The sequence below is a fragment of the Paramisgurnus dabryanus genome, chromosome 14 (assembly GCF_030506205.2).
Source record: "Paramisgurnus dabryanus chromosome 14, PD_genome_1.1, whole genome shotgun sequence".
NCBI classification, from domain to species: Eukaryota; Metazoa; Chordata; class Actinopteri; order Cypriniformes; family Cobitidae; genus Paramisgurnus; species Paramisgurnus dabryanus.
In genome coordinates this window covers 15,310,310-15,330,811 of record NC_133350.1, presented here as the reverse complement: position 1 = coordinate 15,330,811, position 20,502 = coordinate 15,310,310, and the positions used below count along the sequence as shown (strand labels likewise).

Below are 20,502 nucleotides of genomic sequence, written 5' to 3'. Positions count from 1 at the left end.
TACAAGCTGTTGATTTTGCCAGGTAGGATGGATGAAACTCATCACTACCCTTTCATGCCTTATAAAGGCATTGTGGACTGCAAAATGCCTTTAGCACGGTACCCAAATCATCCGTCGTAACCTACTCCCTTTCCTAATGCCAGCTCAAGCCTATTTTGGCCTGAAGAAAGTAGAACTAATCACATTTCTCAGCTCTGTGGGAACCTCGAACAGAGTTGGTGGGCAGCACGCCTCTGGATAGTCCCACAACCGGTGCTCTGAATATGAACTACTCTCCCAGATTGAGTTATGAATCTAATCTCTCAAATCCTACAAGGCTATCATTGATCGCAGATACGCCTTTGGGTATATTGATTTTCTGCATATGAAGGAAGTAAATGCAGTCACTTATGACCACAAGCAACCTTAAAGGGATAGTTCGCTTAAAAATGAACATTCTGTCATCACTTATTCACCCTTATGTTGTTCTAAACCCGTATGAGGTATCTACTGTTGAACACAAAATAAATATTTTGATAAATGGTAGTAACCACATAGTTGACGGTACCCATTTTGACTTGTTTTTCCCTACTATGGATGTCATTGGGTACCCATCAGCTTTGAGCTTACCATCATTTATCAAAATATCTTCTTTTGTGTTCAACAGAAACTCTTTTTTGGGTGAAATATCCCTTTAAGCAATTATTATTCACACTAGATTTATTTGCACAGATCTTTGAGAGGAAGTATGTCCAGCTAAACTATGGATAAAATAAAACCACAGGGCACATCAATACACACCACACTTCCACCAAAAAGGCTCATCCTGCTGTTAATCCAAATAGTTAAAGGAGCGTTTATGTATTCATGGTAGCCTTCCAAAAATCTTGAGGAACTGTACCTGTTTGTCTTGGAGGTCGGTGGAAAGCTCATAGCTCTCGGATAGCGATCGGGACCGTTTGATGGCCTCCTCCTCCGCCTGTTTCCGTAGGATGGACTGGGAATGCTGGAGCTTGGGTCGTCGTGGACGTTGCCGTACCTCGTGAGCATACAACGGTTGGCCGTCAAAATGCTCACCGCTGATGATGGCGCTGCGGCTCACCGGCCCTCGAATGTAACCACCGCTGTTCTCCAGAGATGGACCCACCTCGCCACCCGAAGCCTCACCTTCCACACTGTACAGAGAAAAGTGAAAGTGTAAGTTTCATAGTGCACATTAACATACAGCCAACCAAGCACATTTCAAGGAATAAACACCTCCACGGCCCAGCATTGGACTACGAGTAGGAATTAAAAAATTCTCCGAACTCTACTTAATGGCGCAAAGTTGTAAAATTTCTCTTTATATTAAGAAGAAGATACTGACAGTTCAATACAAATAACAGAAATACGTAAGTCAAAGTTCACTGCAATTCACATGAACCACTCCCACAATTCTGTAGACGTGTTTACAAGCTGTACTTTGACTCCATTGTGAGGTATAAAAGCAAACCATTCTGTTTATAGAAACACAATACGGCACGATCTCGTTCATAAGGGAATACAGTACAGTGTATATATATAAACAAATACATATTTTTGGGAATAAATATAAATGTTAAAAGAATAACTAACAATTACTACAGACCGAATTCAATAGATATTGGACATTTATTAAAGAGTCTTCCGCAACATTACATTATCTTTAAGATATTATTGTTTAATCAATCAGCATTGATTAGTTTCAAATAAAACTTATAACATCCATTGCATACAGGACAATACAAGTTTTAAAATCCTTTGGTACTGCATGCCAAAAAATAAACCTTCTCATGTCAATCTCATGTCAGATGTCATGTACATACTTGTAATATACCAAACACCACTATCCATACCATAGGGAATCAACAACATAACTCCTACCTCTTAACACCTGCTTCAACAAATGACTTTTGATGCTCAAGGCAACGTCAAAAAGAAAAGCATGTCAAATATGTAAACATATCAAAACACACTATCACACACACTTCCACCACGCCTTAGTCAAATGTGATTGCTTGGGACGGTCAAAGTACATTGTGACGTATTTGAATAGAATACAATATAGGTTGCATCTGTGACAGGTGAATGTATCTGATTTTTACAAGTAGGAGATGTTTCTAGATCTTTTCCTGGCAACCATGCAAAGTTAGATGTTCCTGCAGCTCAATGGGTAGAGGATTGTGCAAATGTATAGGAGTAATTCTACGGAAATGTCAATTTTTCTGTCCCTAGCCTTTACAGAAATATTACGCTTGAAACACCCTTTAGGTTTACAATTTTGTATATTTTAAAATGAAACAATTTGTTATTTGAACAATTACACCTTCTTGAGCCATCAATGTAGCAATATTAGATTTTTATTAATTAATATTAGAATTCCAAGCACCACAGAAGTGCTTGTCCCCACAGTCATGTACAGAGCGAAAATGCTTTATTTTGAGATCAAAAAAGTGTTTTCTTCCATTTAAAATACAATAATGTGTCCATAACTATTAAATATATGATGTAAATTACATTTAAAGACAAAATGCTAAATTAATATTATAAAATATATAATGAAAGTAGTGGTCACCTGTAGTTGTGTCACTTGCCGTTTAACAAAAAAGCTCTTTTTTTTAAAAATAAAAATCATACTGATGACATCACTTGAGTTCCTTTATCAATTTCCTGGAGATCTATGAAGAGACGCCTATATAAGTCCACTGCCTCTTTTCAGTTATTAAAAATCTTCTCATTTATCTCATGATTTCATATGAAGCATTTAGTTTAAGTCACTGGTATGACCTTCTTTATTGTTAGGAAAACTATAATACAAATGGATTATACTACTTAATTTAGGGAATATACAATGATTGACAACATGTGATTTGATACTTTGCAGCAGAAATTTTGTAAAATGCAGTTTTCGTGAAAATTGTCAATGGTGTTACTGTCACTGGTGTTACCTTCCTTATGGGTAACAGCAGTGAAGATTAGTAACACCAGTGACTGGTGATTTGTTGTGTCACTGGTGTTACTGTGTTTTTTTTTCTTTCACATTAAATAAAATCTTTCACATGTGACATGATGATAAATTTGAATCATTGAATTTTGCTACACTTAAGAATTAAGCTTTAAAGCTGAAAAAAAATTTAATAAACACCTTTAATATTGCTAAAGAAGTAAGGTAACACCAGTGACAAAAAATGCAGTCTTGAAGTACATGCACACAAAAAATCATTAAGCTGTCATTTATGTTTACTTATAAAGTCAAAGAGTAATCTAATAATGTGTTCTAAGTTTAAATGTTAGAAAAAGAAATACATTTTAAGATATCTTGCCATACCAAAAGTGGACGTTTCTTTAGAATGACCCAAAGACTTAATGAACTGTTAGTCACTCTGAATGAATGAAAATAGCCTATCCCTTCAATCTTATTGGTTGATTGAAATGTTGTTCCAAGAATGTTGATTCAGGAATACAAACCATGGTTGGCAATCACTAGCTTATAGTACGTTTCATGTGTTTGTGAGTTCCTAACATCAACTACAGTAAGTGGTAGCAGATAAACTTCCCAGATCAAATGCTCTTCTTTCAATAAAAAAAAAGTGTGCAGTAGAGCGTGCAGTATTACAGAGATGAAAACAGTGACACAGATTGATTGAATTTGTTCTGTAAAGAGGAAGTCGGGCAGGAGTGAATATACAGTATGAGGAAGTCGGAGCGCTTGACACAGGTGTATCAAATCTCAGGTAAAACAATAATAGAGCTCGGTGTAGTTTGACTTTAGAGCAACAAGCAATATCCTCTGGGGCACGCTCTACTGAGCTGATGAAACCCCAATACAGTGCTGGAGCTAATGCTGTGATGTCAATATAAAAAAACATAGACTATATTCCTGGGAGAGGTTGGGTTGACTGGGCAGAGACAGGTCATACACCTCTAGAGAAAATAATTTGGAAATGGATTCCATGAGTCACAGATGATAGCATGACGACGTATCGATTTACAACCACGACATTTAAAGATGTAGAGAGTTTAGGCTAGACCAGCTTGAATGAGTTATGACCAACAAACCAGCCTAGGCCAGTTTAAAGCTGTTGCGTTGAGTGCATAAGGAGTGACTGCACAAACCAGTCGCACACATTTCATAGTCCAGCCAGTTTTATCATGCTGAGCACTCCGGGGAGTCTCTGAATGGGAATGCTACCTGAACACATGACCCGGAGTCAGGGAGCGCATATAAAGCACACCTGGTGCTCTCCAAAAAGCCAGTGTTAATGAAGGGCTAGGATGGGGAAGTGTAATAAGTTATATATATAGATGTAAAGGGTATCACTGTGGTATAATTTTGTGTGCACGCACATACTGCAGCCACAGTGATAGGTAATAAAGCATGATGGACGTGTCTTGTATGTATGATTGTACATTATATGAAAACACGGAGCAAGGCACACACTATGGTAATTCAGATGATGAATCTGGCAGTTAATTTCTCATCTCGGCACCGAGGCCATCGGAATTAAATGACTTTCGTCATCTGATGCCGCCTGAAAGAGGTCTCAGCAGGTCCCTGAGAAAGGTTGCCAGCAAATACAATTTTCATTTTGCCTTCTCGCGTCTCTAAGGAGACCCACAGTGTTACCAAAGTCTGACGCCCTCTAAACCGTGATAGATGATAGCGTCTGGAAATGTCGCAGTTATTGGGACAGCAATATAAAGTCTGGCGACCATGCAGGATGACTTGATTGAGAATGGATGCAAAGAAATACATAAAAACAAATTCAAAATGTTTAAAGTGAACAAATTTCACAATAGGTGTGTTGAAATACCAGAGGATACCATTTCATAATCCAAATACTCAAAGCTGTTTCATTACATTTAATGACTAGGAGGAATAAAGCTGAATGACTGGCAACCCAGCTCTCATTTTAATTTTCTGCCTCATGTTATTTTATAAGACCATGAACACAGCAACAAATTGAATTTAATGAGGTGAAAACTTGCTTTAATTGAACAAAGTGCTGCATTGTTGTTGAAAACAAGGATGTAAACGATTTCATTCCTAAAAGAAATGCAGGCTAGCTTCTATTTGAGCCTTTTATAGTACTTTTTCTCCTTTTTAGCACTGAACAGTTTGAATATTCATTAAGAAAATCATATTTTTTGTCAAACGGGTTTGGAATAACATAAGGGTGGGTAAATTATTACGCAACTTTTTCTCTCTATTCGTTTAACAAAGATTCAGTATTTTATTGAACACCCAAAATGTAGTTTACTATATAAAAATGGCTGATTTTCATCATCCAAGCCAAGTGTGAAGACAACTGAGGATAAATCCATAACTTCAAACAGTTTGGAAAGTACTAGAGGTTGTCCAGTGGGTCCAATTAGTCAGTAGGATGATATATAGGACTAGTCTCAATGGGAGACGTCCAGCTTATAGAGATGAGGGACGTTCTGACACAAGTGCTAATAAGACGGGTGAAGATCTGACAGAATTGAAATGTTGTGTCTCTTGTTCTGCTTACTAGAGTTCACAGAAATAACATACACTCTTGTCCTATGTGTTTTTAAATAAAAACCAAAAACAATCTTAAATTCACGCCTTTATGCCCTACAGCGTAATTGCTGGCAATACTATTACTATTAAATATTATATTACTGAAATAATAAACTAGCAGTAAGTTGTATACGATGCACAGTATAACATAAATTTATATTTGCATCCATAATTCAGGAGGGGTGAGCAGGGCAAAAACAAACACGGGGTCAGTTGTAACATGGACCATTTACATTGTTACACAGCGTTGAGTGATTTGTTTTTCCCGTAATATTTTCACGATATTCTCACGCAAATTTATGGAAAGGTTTAATGTTTTTCCAGAGAGTTATTGATGAAAGAGTGTTTTGGTGGCATCTAAGTAAATATTTTCATCATATGTTTTTTCGGTTTCTGAGTTGGGTGTGTAAGAAAACCAATGTTATGTCATATTAATCAGTGTCTTGTTGACTAAAACATAGCATCGTTTTGAAATATGTCTGCAGCTCTTAGCAACTTTTTTGGTAGGCTTGAAAATATTTCCACCAGTGAGGTTAGATGTAACGCTGTGTTACAACTAACCACTCAGCACTTACGATATGAAAACAGCTAACATTGGCGTAATTCTTGCCGTTGTTTTAAATAGGGTACACATGAATTACTGCTGGGGCCAACAAAATAAATGTGCCCGTCTTATCAAAAATCATGTGTCAAAATGTATTTTGTTCATATCTTTAATATTGATTGAATAAGGTCACGTCAAAGATTAAAATCATTATGAAATGAATGGCTAAAATCTGACTTTTATTTTCATTATCTCAGAATTTGATTTTGAAACTGTAGTATGGTTTTTACAGACAGGGTCACATATAAAAATGTTTTTTTTTTTGTCATAATTGTGCTGCTTTTTCTCACATATTTAGACATTTGTATCCATTGTAATTGAACTATTGTTAGAAAAAGGCTGGATGAATGAATACAATGTGGATACCTGTCTATTATAGACAGATATATAAACAATATCCACTTCAGGTATATAGAAAAAAGAGTATTAAAATATTTGCCTGCAAACTTAATTTTTAGCAAGTGTTACAACTAACCCCCTGCCTGTTACAATTAACCCCACCTTGTAGCGTTTGCACTTCTGTCACATTTGGTGTCCAAGAATGGTAAGTAATAGAAACAAACTTCAAATAGTGATTTGTAGCAGAGATGTGTGTGTTTCTTACGTAAAAATATAATTGATCAAAGATTTTCCTCATTGGCAGTCTGTTCTGCTGAGCTTATTGAAACTTGATTTACTGTGAAGCTGTGGTATGGATACGGAGTCTTATGTAGCCTTGCAGAAAGTAATGTGCCCACCATTTTCAAGCATCTTCTGAGTGTTTATAAACTTTTTCATAAACTCTAAAAGTCCATGACCACCTTTGACATCTAATTTTTACTATTCTGTATCATATATCGGGCATTATACGGTTTAAAACAAACTTATTGTAGAGTTACGTAACAACATACATCCTCAAAAAAGTACAATAAATGCAAAAGGAAGGTAAACAAAAGGGTTATCTATGAAGGACAGCACGTAGCACAATACTTCCCTGCTTTACAACTTTACCAAAATCACTGTTAATTCCAATAAATATCTCCCTCTTTTTTGGCATTAACACAAAAGCCTCCATGTATTCTGGATTAATAGAGGCTCTTATTTGTCACAAGCTTCAATGTGGAGAAGCTTCTTTCTAACTACAGTACATATTGACAACAGCAAGTCTTTTCAATCCATTTCTACAAAAGCTGAGCCTCATGCTTGACTGTGCTGGGAAAATGTGATCACACACCCAAATAATGTCACCTGAGAGACATTATGCAGACTTTTCCACTGCGTTAGAAACATACACTTACTATGTTCAAATATGTGCACTGAAGGTGAGGCGAACTGTAGTCATTTAAGTCAATTTGATTCATTATTGAATGCTGGATTAAAAACAATTACTAGTTGAACTAATTAACAATTAACAGCAAATTAATGCACAGTATAATGGGACATATCAGATCAGCCGCCAGGCCAGTCCAAGCTTGACCTCACATGACACGTTTAGTAGTTTTTTCTAAGCTAGTGATTAATTCCCAGTTTGAGAGCATTTAAGGACCAGTCCAGTCCAGGGTCCATTCACAAGTGTGGAACGTAGCATGAATGCAGCCCTGTTTATGACTGGGAAATGCTCCGAAATCTCACATAAAGCGCTCCTTGTTTAAATAAAGCTTGTTTTAATAACATCACCAAGCTTATTCCGGGTTTTATATTAATTTACTGTGGCTGTTATACATAATATAAATATTGAGCTGTCTGTTATGATTCATAAGATTTAATTATTTTGGTGGCCGTGCCATCTTGGCACCTTTCCATGCCTGAGCTGCAGAGGAGCAGCGAGAAATACTGTAGATGCGCAGATCACAAACTCTTGTATTTTTATTAATTATAAACAATAAACATTCATCACAGACATTAAAACATGTTATATATTTTTCTGACAAATTTTGATTCACATATTTAGATGCCTAAATTGTAATGGATAGACATAATGGTAACACTTTAGTAAGTGCATAAGATAAAATGAACTAACAATGAAAAATATCATTGTCAGCATTTATTAATCTTTGTTAATGTTAATTAATTTCAATATAATTGTTCATTTTAGTTCATTGTGCATTAACTAATGTTAACATTTACAACTTTTGATTTTAAAATGTATTAGTAAATGCTGGAATTAAAGGAAAACACCACAGTTTTTCAAAATTTTACTATGTTTTACCTCAACTTAGATGAATTAATACATACCTATCTTTTTTCTATGTGTGCACTTTTAATCTTTGTACAGCGCTTCTTGAATGTGTTAGCATTTAGCCTAGCCCCATTCAATCCTATGGCTCCAAACAAAACTTTTATTTTGTGCCACCATACTTACTCGTGTAACTACTCATGTAACATGTGTCTAGGGATGCACCGATACCACTTTTTTGGAATACGAGTACGAGTACGAGTACTTGCATTTCAGTACTTGCCGATACCGATACAGAGTACTTAATAAAAAACATGATTTAAATTTACAGGTAACAGCTTTAGTCATATAATTTAACAAAAAAACAAAGGACTAGTTTTCCAGTTTGTTGTAAACTCTGCCTTTTTGGACAACACAAGAGGCATTAACCCCTTACACGACGCTCAAACATAGACATTTCTCAGACCATGGTCTCGATTCCAGGTATCGGGGGTCTTTTAACGAGTACGAGTACTTTAGAAAATGTGGTATCGAGGCCGATACCCGATACCAGTATCAGTATCGGTGCATCCCTACATGTGTCTTTAAATAGGGAAAAAGCTTCTGTTTGTTAGCTTCTAAATTCATCCCTGTTTGGAGCCATATGAATGAATGGGGCTAGGCTAAATACTTACACATTCACGAGGCGCTGTTCAAAGATTAAAAGTGCAGGCATTGAAAAAAGATAGGTATGTATCAATTCATCTTAGTTGAGATAAAACATACTAAAATATTGAAAAACACTAGTGTTTTCCACTAACATAAACTAAGAAGTATTGTTTATTGTTAGTTAATAGTCAGCTAATGCATTATTATTATAAAGTGTTACCAAATACAACATCACAAAGCAATAAACCAATCAGAAACCTTGAAATTGTGATAAAAATAACAAGCATAAGCCACGTTTTGAGAATTTGAATGGAATAGCATTAATTAAATTAAATAGCATACAATGAACTGAAAGATGTCACTCAATTGCACAACTAGAAGCAAAAGTGTGTGTAGAGTTACAATGGAAGGGTTTACGCAATACTGGAAGATCCCCCATAATTCAAAGCAGGTAAAGAAACAAAGAACCACTGAGTTGGATCTCACTGCTTCTCTCTCAAAACATTGGTGATCTACTGAACAGCACACCCAGTTACAAAGCTACACCCAATGCATAACAGAACACACTGGGGGAAAACTCTTATAGATACATTCTTCCATACACACACGCGCGCGCGCGCACACACACACACACACACACACACACACACACACACACACACACACACAGAAAGCTTACCAGCTCCCCAGTTCCAGTAAAGACTGGCTCTTGTCTGAAGCACAGTGCAAACACCACATGTTGATCTCTGATCCCTACAAACATCAACATCTTTTTGGCCCGTGGCTGCCCATTTCCTCGCCAGGCAAAGCCGTCTCATAGGAAAAAAAGAGCCATGGCGTAACTCCGTCTGAAGTCCCTCTCTCCTGCGCGCACGTCTACTCTCTCTTCCTTTTTCCCTGCTCCCTTAGACTTTGTGGATGGGGTGCCGTGAGGGGTGTACAGCATGCAGCGGCTGTGTGGGGAAGGGGAGGGAATTCCACAGTCCGGAAAACTAATTACATGATGGCGGGAATATAAACGATGAGCTTGACCCAAAGAGGAGGGAACGGGCCAGCCTGCCGAGTCTGGATTGGAGGATGGAGGTTTGGGATGTGGTGGAGAAATGAACATCCAGGGTGCAGAACAGTCTCGGCCAAATAAGCGTAGGTCGGAAAGCAATGAAAAGTGGGAAGCCCCTTTGGAATGATAAAGGATGTGGGTCTATAAATAGCCAGATGAACTAAAGCTGGATAAGTTGGATGCAGGAAGTTGTGCTCTCGTTCTCTCTCTCTCGGGTTTCAAAGACAGCAGTAACATGAGCTCATAGTGTAACAGACGTGCTCCAGACAAGACGTTAAAAAGTGCAGCCAGAAAGCGGTTGTTACTCTATTCCGTCAACGGCCGCACATTAACCCTGCCAGTTAACACACCCATGATGGGCGTCTTTAAAACACATCTTGAACCTTCTAATTTGTGACTCCTAATGATGTGGTTTAGGATCGTGTGCATATTCCTCGTGACTTAAATGTAAAAAGCATCATTGTGAAAAACCTTAAAACCTTCCGAAGAACAGGAAAATGTCCAGCTGACGCCTTTTTTTCACAGACAGGGCTCTGTTGTCTACTTAAAGAGAGGTTGAAAACACACTCCATATTTATAATTTAGGCTTTGAATAACATCTCTATAATCTTTCCCTCGTTTTTCTCCTCCCTTACATAAGGAGGGCGGCCCGGCTTACGCATTTCCTTTCTGACATCATTACCTAAACAATGGGCGTCACTCAGGCAAAGCCCAGATGCTATCACCCACCCAAATATGCTGCTGTGCAGAATATACAGTGTTGTGTTCAGATAAATCGCTATCCGTTTCAAAAATAACTTCTCAGGTGGAGAGTTTTAGGAGTGTCATCAAAAAAATAAGGAGGAACGACACGAATAGCTCCCAGGTGCTGGTGGCGACATGATGCTTGGTGTCTAACGGTTGAAAGGTAATGATGTTCTCTCATTGAAGTAAAACTGCTCAAAGTGGTTCCCTGGAGAGGGCCTCACTTATTTCCTCTGTTCCCGATTCTCTTCCTGAGCCAAGACTCCCTGCAGGAACTCTAAAGCAGGTTCAAATTGGACCAATGGGGTCCAGAAAGTCAGATCCACATCTGTTCTTATGTGGTAGCCTCAAGATGTACATGTGCTCTTTGTCAAACATATCTTTAGCTTTGGTTTTGATGTGCAAAGCAGAACGGGAATGTCACAACAGGAATCATTTCACACTGTTAAAAAGGCCTAGTAATGACTCAGCATCAGTGTAATAAATTCAATCTTTTAAAATAAATTCGGAAACTTTGTATAAAAATGATTAGATTTTACAAAAGGACTATTTTCTTACCCCCATATGTTCTTTTAATCATTTCATGCCTGTTATCTCTTAAACCCTGGAGAGTTTTCTGACCACGTTCAGCACACAAGGAAAAAATAAAGCCATTGGAGAGTAGGGACATCTAATGAGTCAGATGAGTCATGTGTTCAGGAACAATGAATCATAAAGTGACGCAATCCCAAAATCCAGACCCTCCTCGGCTTCAAGAGATCGCCAAATGATCTGTGACCATGACGAACACATGCAGAAATGGCGAAAAAGCTGTTTTGTAAGATTTAAACATGAGATGAAGTCAGTCCATTATACATTGCTTTGGCTTACACAAAGCGGCAGGTTACTGGGATTTTCAAAGGTGCTGTCAGAAGCACCTGACAGAGTTCATTACTGAAGTCTTCAAATCTTTTAATGCTAAAAGGCTCTGGGAGCAATAAAATCTTTCCTGCTTGTCAAAGTGAAAGTAGTGTGACAAATTTATTTGCTTGGCTCTAGGTTCACTTATCTGTGGCCATATGAGCTGAAACACCATACTGGTCATGTAAAGTCTATTTCTTTGGTAGTACAACCAGGAAAAAAAATTGGCCAGATAATCTGTACATTGTGATTGGCCTGAATACCTCGGAGGTCCGCCGGAAATGCAACGCTCCTTAGCATGTTTGAAAGATTCGTTCACAATGCAATGCTAACAGGAGTTAACTTACAGGCTGTGAGTCCGAAGCGGGAGGGATTGTGATTAAGTCGGTCTTGTCTACATCAACAAGCCCAGGAAGTAAACTGTTGCATACAATCCGTGTGTTTGTTGTAGTCCAAGATTTACGTTGGAGATGGTACCTTTTGCATATCATTAACATGTACTTATATGCACTTACACACCAAAGGAAATGTAAAATCGTGAACCGGACCATTGGAGCTCTTTAAGTTTACATTTAACACAAGACCTTGACTCCAACTGCACCAACGAAGCGCTTTTTATATCCAACTCACTGTTTTCTAAATCTGTCACCTGTTTTGAAGCCGCAAGGACCCATTTACTATTTATTCCTGCCATTTCCAACCAGCTGTCACTTATTCTTTCATTTCTATTTTCGGCGTGCGGTTTGAGCCGACAAACAACTGAGCCTTCTGTGAACTCGAGAGAGAGAGACGACAGAGCCAATGTGTCTGTTTTGTCACTCCAGGTCTGATTTCATCTCTACACAGCGCTTAATCTCCGAGCTATGTCTGTCTGGAAAAACCTCATTGTTGAATCTGCAGTGACACTAATCCAGAGTGTGCTATGCTGAATGGATTTTGTCTTGTGGTGTACAATTACAGTTGTTTACAGTACGGATAAAATGATCAGAAAAGATGCATTTTAATGAATTTATTTCCTTCCCAAGATGCCTTTTTGTATTTTATGTGAAATAAGAGATGGAGACTGTCTGCAACCTATAAAGCTACAAAACAATAACAACAATTACAAAACAGTCCACAATGATTTGAATTATCATCCCTAGGCACTTAACATGGGTTTACAATGCACTTCAACCTCATTTCATGTACACATAATTATATGCCAACCCGGCTCTGAGACACAGACACATACATCATGTTTGCCTGTAGGTCCTGCTGTAATTTAGTGACCATTAAATCATCCTGAGCTAAGTGCTTCTTGCACTGTTTTTAAACCTGATCAAACAAACTGAAAAACAACTAGTCAGCGTATAGTGGACAGTAAAATTACGGTTTATTGCAGACATGGCTCGGTTTATCACGAAAAACCGTTTGTTCTTCGTCTACAAACAGCTTTTAAACTGTGCACGGTTTGCTTAATGTAGTCATAAATACGATTTCCCATCATGCAATATCCTTCCCAAGATAAAGCTGGTACTAAACCGAACACTATTAATCTTCCCCCGGCAACATATAACCGGCTTAATCTGAGCAAGCTACAAGCGCTTCCTGATTGACGGATAATCATTTCCTGTTTAGTTTATAAAGATTACCGACAAATTGTATTAACTTTGTGTATATTGGGACATTCAAACGTGCCTAAAGATTTGCTTTGATCTGGTTATGTTGACCTCGGTTTGAAATTCCCATCTCTTCCCCCATCACATGGCTAGGAAGTGCACTGCAGTGGCCTCAAACCCTGCTTTTGGCTTCTCTCATCGCTTTAATCCCTGATCCCTGAAGGATCGTGCCCAAGTGTGGCCCTCCAGCACGGTCTTTCTTTGGCCCGCTGCAAAGCATTAAGTGAGCCGTTGTCTGTTATAAACAGTTTTGTCCGATGACTAAAACATGAAACAGCTTCCCTACAAAGGAAATGGACATTTTAAAGGGCCAGATGATTTTTATGGGGTTTGCTTTTCGTGTCTCATTCGTTTCTCTGTGTCTTCAGCAGTGATAATGGAGCAAATGCATTGGAGGACACATCATTGGGGTATTGAGCAGAATACTGCAGAGGTGTATTGACGGACATATCGAAACATCTACCAATGATTCCAGCTTATCTGTATTGAGCTTCGGCCTGTAATGCCACACAGATCCTATTTCGTGGCTTTAAAGCTGCTGTGTTGGCACTAATGCACTGATGCTAGACATTGACTATTCGCAAACCATAGGCTTATCACATAAACCATGCAGGAGCAATCAGATAGGAAGTTTTTTCATAAATTGATGTTTTTTATTAAAAACATCAGCAAATATCATTCAAATTGTAGTATAATGTAGTATATTAAGGCTCAAAAACATAACATCAGTATCATGTTTATCATGTTGTTTCAAACTCATACTGTATGACTTTCCCAGATTTAAGACAAAATGTGAGTGACTGACAGCTTTGTTGCCCATTCAGTTAAATTGTATCCTTTACATTATGGGATACAATTCTTATTTTTTCAAAATTATTTAAATTATTATTATTTTATTTTAAGTGACATTTCATTTTTGAATACCAATATTTGAACACAATTTTTATGTCATAAAACTTACAAGTATTTCATTATATTTGCATTTACACTCTTAAAACGGATGTGTTAACAGCAACACAATCAGTGTTAGTTTAGGGACAACACACTTAATGTGTTTTTCAAGAATACACACATCTTTGTGTTTTTATTGAAACAACACATTTTGTGTTACAGTTTAACACAACTTGTGTTTATTTTAACACAAAATGACAGATAATGGTTAAAATGACACATAAAAGCATAACAAAATCAACAAAAAAATGGTAAAAATGAACATTATATGCTTTTGTGCAATTATAGGAAAACACCACCGTTTTTCAATATTTTACTATGTTCTTACCTTAATTTAGACAAATGCATGCACTTAATCTTTGTACAGAGTTTCATGAGTTTTATGATTTAGCCTAGCCCCATTCATTCCTTAGGATCCAAAACAGGGATGCATTTAGAAGCCACCAAACACTTCAATGTTTTCCTTATTTAAAGTGTGTTACTGTACATAAGTAGTTAGAAAGTATGGTGGCACAAAATAAAACGTGGCGATTTTTTTAAGCAGATACATGTTTTTATTTTGTGCCATCATACTTACTCGTGTAACTACTCATGTTACAGTCTTTAAATAGGAAAAACTTGGACATTTTTGGGTGGTTCTAAATTCATCCCTGTTTGGATCCTAAGGAATGAATGGGGCTAGGCTAAATGCTAACACATTCACAATGCGCTGTACAAACATTAAGTGCACGCATTGAAAAAAGATAGGTATGTATTAAATCGTCTAAGTTGAGGTAAGAACATAGTAAAATATTGAAAAACGGTGGTGTTTTCCTTTAAGCCATGCATTTGTGTTCCCATGACCTTTTGTGCTTCTAATGCAATGTATTACCGGTTCAGCTATAGGAACACTGCGATTGCAATGCGCGTATTTCCTGTGCACGTTTACAGCAGACAGACGCAACTTTTTGTACACACACAAGTACACTTTTGTAACATCTCTAAATGACCTTTTGGAAACCACCAACAAACTCTTTCCTAATTATAGAAAAGCCTTGCTAAAACAGCGCAAGCAATTACATTATATGGTGCTGTTGTAACAAAAAATTCAATTCTGTTCAATGTTTAGAAAGCAACAGGAAATTAGAGCGTTTAATCTTCCTAATCTCTGTCCTTTAAATGCAGTTCGAGGCAAATGTGAATACAGATACAGAGCTGTTCTGCAAGCAAAGCACAAACAAACAAGCCAGGGAAGTTTGGTGGACATGCTCAGACATTATCAAACCCCAGACGTTCCCTCACATTTAAAATGACCACAGAGGCGGAGTCTAAATACACAGTTTGGAGGATGTGTTACAGTATGCTCTCTGTCTGCTGCTTTTTGTAAGGACAGAGTAGCGCCATCTACAGCTGAAGATCTGCACGGCAGCTGTCAAAACTCAGTGATACAGATTGCCTGAGGGCTGACAGTGGGCAGTCTGAGACTTCATTCAGCTGTCTGATAAATGACCCTCACACTGCCATCTTTCAGCGGATAAAAGAAGCAGACAGTGAAAAGACGCTGTCTGTGTGGAGTGCCAAGCAGCTTCAGTAGGCTAAACACATGGACGGTAGAGGTAAATGTTTTAAAGGTCCCGTTTGTCCTGTGTTTTTGAAGCTATGATTGTGTTTATGGTGCCTAATATAACATGTGTTTATGTTTCGTGTGTAAAAAAACAGTATTTTTTTTACGCAATATACTTAATCCTATAGTGCTGTTTTCATTGTCCTCAAAGCGGCCTGATGTCTTCCTTGTCCTATAAAGTCCCTCCTTCAGAAATACGTACAGGTTCTGATTGTGTAGTTTGTTTCGTGTGTTGTGATTCGACAGCAGCTTAGCTTAGCCAGAGCCGTTTGAGCGTGGCAATCAAAGGAGCAAGGCGTACGCGTTATGATGAAAATGTAAATATTTTTATTGAAAACACTCAAATAAAACTTAATTTTGAAGAAACTATGACAAAAAATCAACACATACTTAATTATTAATGAAGTAAATGTTTTTACCTCTAACAGGAATAGCTGCGTGATGAAGTGAAACTAAAGGGTTAATAAACACAATCAATCAGATGTTGTAGAACGTCTGGCGAACGATGATGATAGTGCAAAAATTGTAAAAACTGATTATTTCCCACTATTAATTACATTATCTTAAAGGAGTGTAACTACTGTAGCATGTAAATAATGCACATAAATAACGCACATAAATTATATCTAATCAACAGGCACGTGCAACCTAGCTAGCAGGTTGCTCAAACAACAAAATCACCTGCTAACTTACTTTACATTTGCAAGAACTATAGACTAACACAATAACAGGCTTAAATAAACCCAAAACATAGGTCCACTTACAGTCCTCACGGACACGTGTTTTATCAACTGGCTATCCTCCAGACATGACGGACCACGTCTTTATCTCATTTCGGCCGTGTGGCGTGCGTGCACGCTCGCAGTGTGAAGAGTGTCCACGCTATTCTTCGAGATGCACTTGACAGACTTTTTTGCAGCATTTTTTTTTAACTACCTAGTTAAGGTGGTAGGGTTTCCCAGCTTAGGCGGGCCACCCGAACTGAAAAGTGCTGCGGGAAACCCTGCAGTGACAGCTAGGGACCAGTGTTTCTGACAATTCTAAAGCAAAGTACAGTAATGTAGACTCTAAAAAAATGCTGAGTCACTTGAAAATGTTTCTATTTGACCCAACAATGGGTTAAACAACCCATCATTTTGGGTTGAAACAACCCAGCATTGGTTTATTACAACCCAACCGGGTTGGGTTGATCCCTTTATAACCCAACACTGGGTTGAAAATAACCCAGCATTTTTTTAGAGTGTAAGAAATAATATTAAGCAGAGTGCAAACCATTGGGATAATAACAAACACGTGAGTTTATTTTGTTTGCAGTCCCTATGATAGTTACTATCACCATTACTTTTTATAGTGTTCCCTTAGCCTGCAAACTTGACCTTATTTACTGTTAATGAATTTTCTCACTGCCAATGTAATGATAATAAAATGTGATTGAATGCACTTTTACAGAGATATCACAAGCAAAGCTAAATGAATCACTTTTTAATTTACTCATAATGTGTCATCTACTATTAGTGGTTATTTTACAGCTGTTCAACTCTGGTAAACTTTTAAACTTTTGAGTTGTCAAGCACGCATAAAGAGAGGCCAAAATTTGGCATAAAAAACCCAACACTGATGAATATTATAATGCATAGTCAAGCTTTTGTACTGTAAAGCATGGCAACAAGTCTGAAATATACTGTAAATCTACCTTTAAAGGAAAACACCACAGTTTTTCTATATTTTCCTATGTTCTTACCTCACCTTAGACAAATTAATACATACCTATCTTTTTTCAATCCCTTATTATCCAAACAGGGATGAATTAGAAGCCACCAAACACTTCCATGTTTTTTTCCTATTTAAAGACTGTTACATGAGTAGTTACACGAGTAAGTATGGAGGCACAAAATAAAACGTGGCGATTTTTTAAGCAGATAAAAAAATGAGAACTAAATGAGCACTTAGTTTGCAGCACTTCAAGTGTTTGGTGGTTTCTATATTTATCTCTTTTTGGATCCTAAGGAATGAATGGGGCTAGGCTAAATGCTAACACATTCAAGACGCACTGTACAAAGATTAAGTGCACGCATTGAAAAAAGATAGGGATGTATTCATTTGTCTAAGTTGAGGTAAGAACATAGTAAAATATTGAAAAACGATGTTGTTTTCCTTTAAGTTATATTACATTGCATGTTCAGAGCCGCCCTATGTGTTTTTGTGTTTTAAGATACTGTGTTTGATAAGCTGTGACTAGCAGTGTCACATCTCATTTCTGGAAAAGACAAGTTGGCTGTACAAGGTACATCTGACATATTCAGATCACAGACTTCACCCTCTCCCCATCCAAGATTCAAGGACATTTTATTACCTCACGGTCCACAAAACAGCCCCTTTTCAAACACAAACCAAAACTGTGAACCCCTTTACTGAAGCTGAATCACTATGCTGCACATATCTCAAATAGGGAGGATTATTTGCAGTATAAACAATGTGTCATTACCGAAAGCAGAATTGATCTGAAAGGATGACTTTAATAGTAACAAAGGTCAATATAAAAAGCAATATAACTGTAATGCAGAGTAATGTGGGCTGTAATAAACTGTCTAACACCCTCAAATAACATCATATTAAAGATGTTCAACTTACCGTCTGAAGGTAAACACTTGTGAAGGGGCTGTCAGCCACTTAAAATAATGGGGTGATGTCAGCTGTCAAAAAACGAAACATGTTTTCTTTCCTTCGCTTTAAGCCATATAACGGAGGTCACCAAAAAAACGTGGGACTCATTTCAATTCTCCTCCTGCAATATAAATCCCTTCCCTCCGACATAGGATGCACAAACTGAGGTTATTGAGATACGACCAGCACCTCCCACAGCTGTGTCTGCTTCAGACACGCTGTTAGCATCGGCAGCAGGTACTGTATGAAGGCGGAGTCTCTCATGCTCGTCCTATTACGAAAGAAGAACGCAGGCGGTTGTAAAGGGAAAGTACGGAGTGTGTGGTGAGGTTTAGGGTAAAGGAAGGGAGTGGTTCTTGTGACATAGCTGACAGATTTCTCTGAATGGAGGGCAATTCTTAAAATCAGATATGAACCCATGTCAGAGTTTGACAAAATCTCATTCTAAACAAATCCTGTATTTTCCTATAATACATATATTCCTAAAAAATGCTGGGTTATTTTTATCTCAGCGTTGGGTCAAAAAGGGACAACCTTCAACACTAACCCAGAAAATGCTTAGATTTGACCCAACAATGGATTAAAATAACCCAGCACTGGTTATTAAAGTACAACCAAACTGTTAAGTTTGGTTCAAGTTTTTGCCAATGCTGGGTTGAAAAAGCGTAGTGTAATGTTATTAGGGGAGTAAATACTATCATACCATAACACATGTTTGCAAATACACTATTTATATGTTCATCCACACCAGAACAATCTCTGAATTCATGATATGTGTTGGATCAAACAATCGATTTCATTCGCGTGTGTGGGAAGTTTCACACAAGGACATTTGTGAAAAGTTCAAGGCAGATGTCAAAGTCCAAAGTCAAGAATGCTGTATGAAATTTGATAGGAGCTGTGATGTTTTCAAAATGAGCCCTTGCATTGAAAAATTTGTGTTGTGAGCTCACACACTGTGTTAAAACGCATTTATGAAACTTCCTCTTTTGTTAAACATCCGTTTTCCAATCCTGTATGAAACAATTTTTACAAAATGTTACCATTGTAAGCACTTCTATCAAAGCAGCTAATACAGTTAAAGGAACAGTATGTAAGAAATTTATATCAATTAATCATAAAATGGCCCTGATATGTCACTAGACATTAAGAAATCATGTTAATTTCAAATCACTGGCAACAGCGGTCCGGTCAGGATACTGCAGCCCTCAACTGATGTTGATATTGGGGCTGTTTACACTTGGTATTAAGATGTGTTTTCATTGATCGGATCACAAGTGGACGAGAGAGACACATTACGTTTACACCTGGTATTTAAATCCGTCTCTTTTGTCCACTTTCGACCACTTCTGTCCTGAATACTGTGAGGGGGTGGTCTGTGAGACGGTGGGCGAGTCTCTCTGCTGTCATTTAAACCCGAGCGGGAGTAATTATGAGTTTATATGGACGCTAACTAATATTATGTCAGAGTCCGCTGCTTGTTTAGCAAGTATACATGCTGCACAGAGTTTTGTACGTGTATATGTTGGAGCTTTCTCTGAATTTTCAGCGCAATTGATGAAATATGATCGTGCAACTTTCACGCTTTCCAAAAAAAACCTACGGAGAACACCCGCAGTAGTTTTTAACAATGAAAGGCTAAAAATAGCGCTGTTCACCGTATGTTCACGCCAGAAGTCAAAAAAAGACGTAAAACTTGTGTTTAATACCTCAGATTAGATAAATGGGCGGAGAGAAGGCGGTCGCGTGTGGCTGTGCGAACACATTCAACCACATATGCGTTCCGCAACTCCAAAGCGATCTGATCGAAAGTGGTTTCGACTACCTCAATTTATAAAATTTCTGTAAGACCTATAGTATACACCGATTGATTTTTCAATAATTAGGACATTTCTACACATCAAGCTTTTTACTGTGCAGAATAAAACTGTCAATCAAATCATACAAACAAGAAACCGGCCCAGCATGGAGAT

The 20,502-nt window shown here is 37.7% G+C and overlaps 1 protein-coding gene across 6 annotated transcripts in view; it reads right to left on the bottom strand.

The window, feature by feature from the left end:
• iqsec1b (IQ motif and Sec7 domain ArfGEF 1b) overlaps positions 1-20,502 on the bottom strand; it is a 207,658-nt gene that overhangs the window by 17,857 nt on the left and 169,299 nt on the right. For 5 of the 6 annotated variants that reach the window (XM_065241197.2, XM_065241203.2, XM_065241202.2 and 2 more), the window contains one exon: positions 881-1,154. In XM_065241197.2, the coding sequence (XP_065097269.1) occupies positions 881-1,154 (274 nt within the window). Of the gene's footprint in view, positions 1-880; positions 1,155-9,628; positions 10,011-20,502 lie in introns of those variants that run through there. The other variant, XM_065241200.2, reaches the window with a different exon arrangement.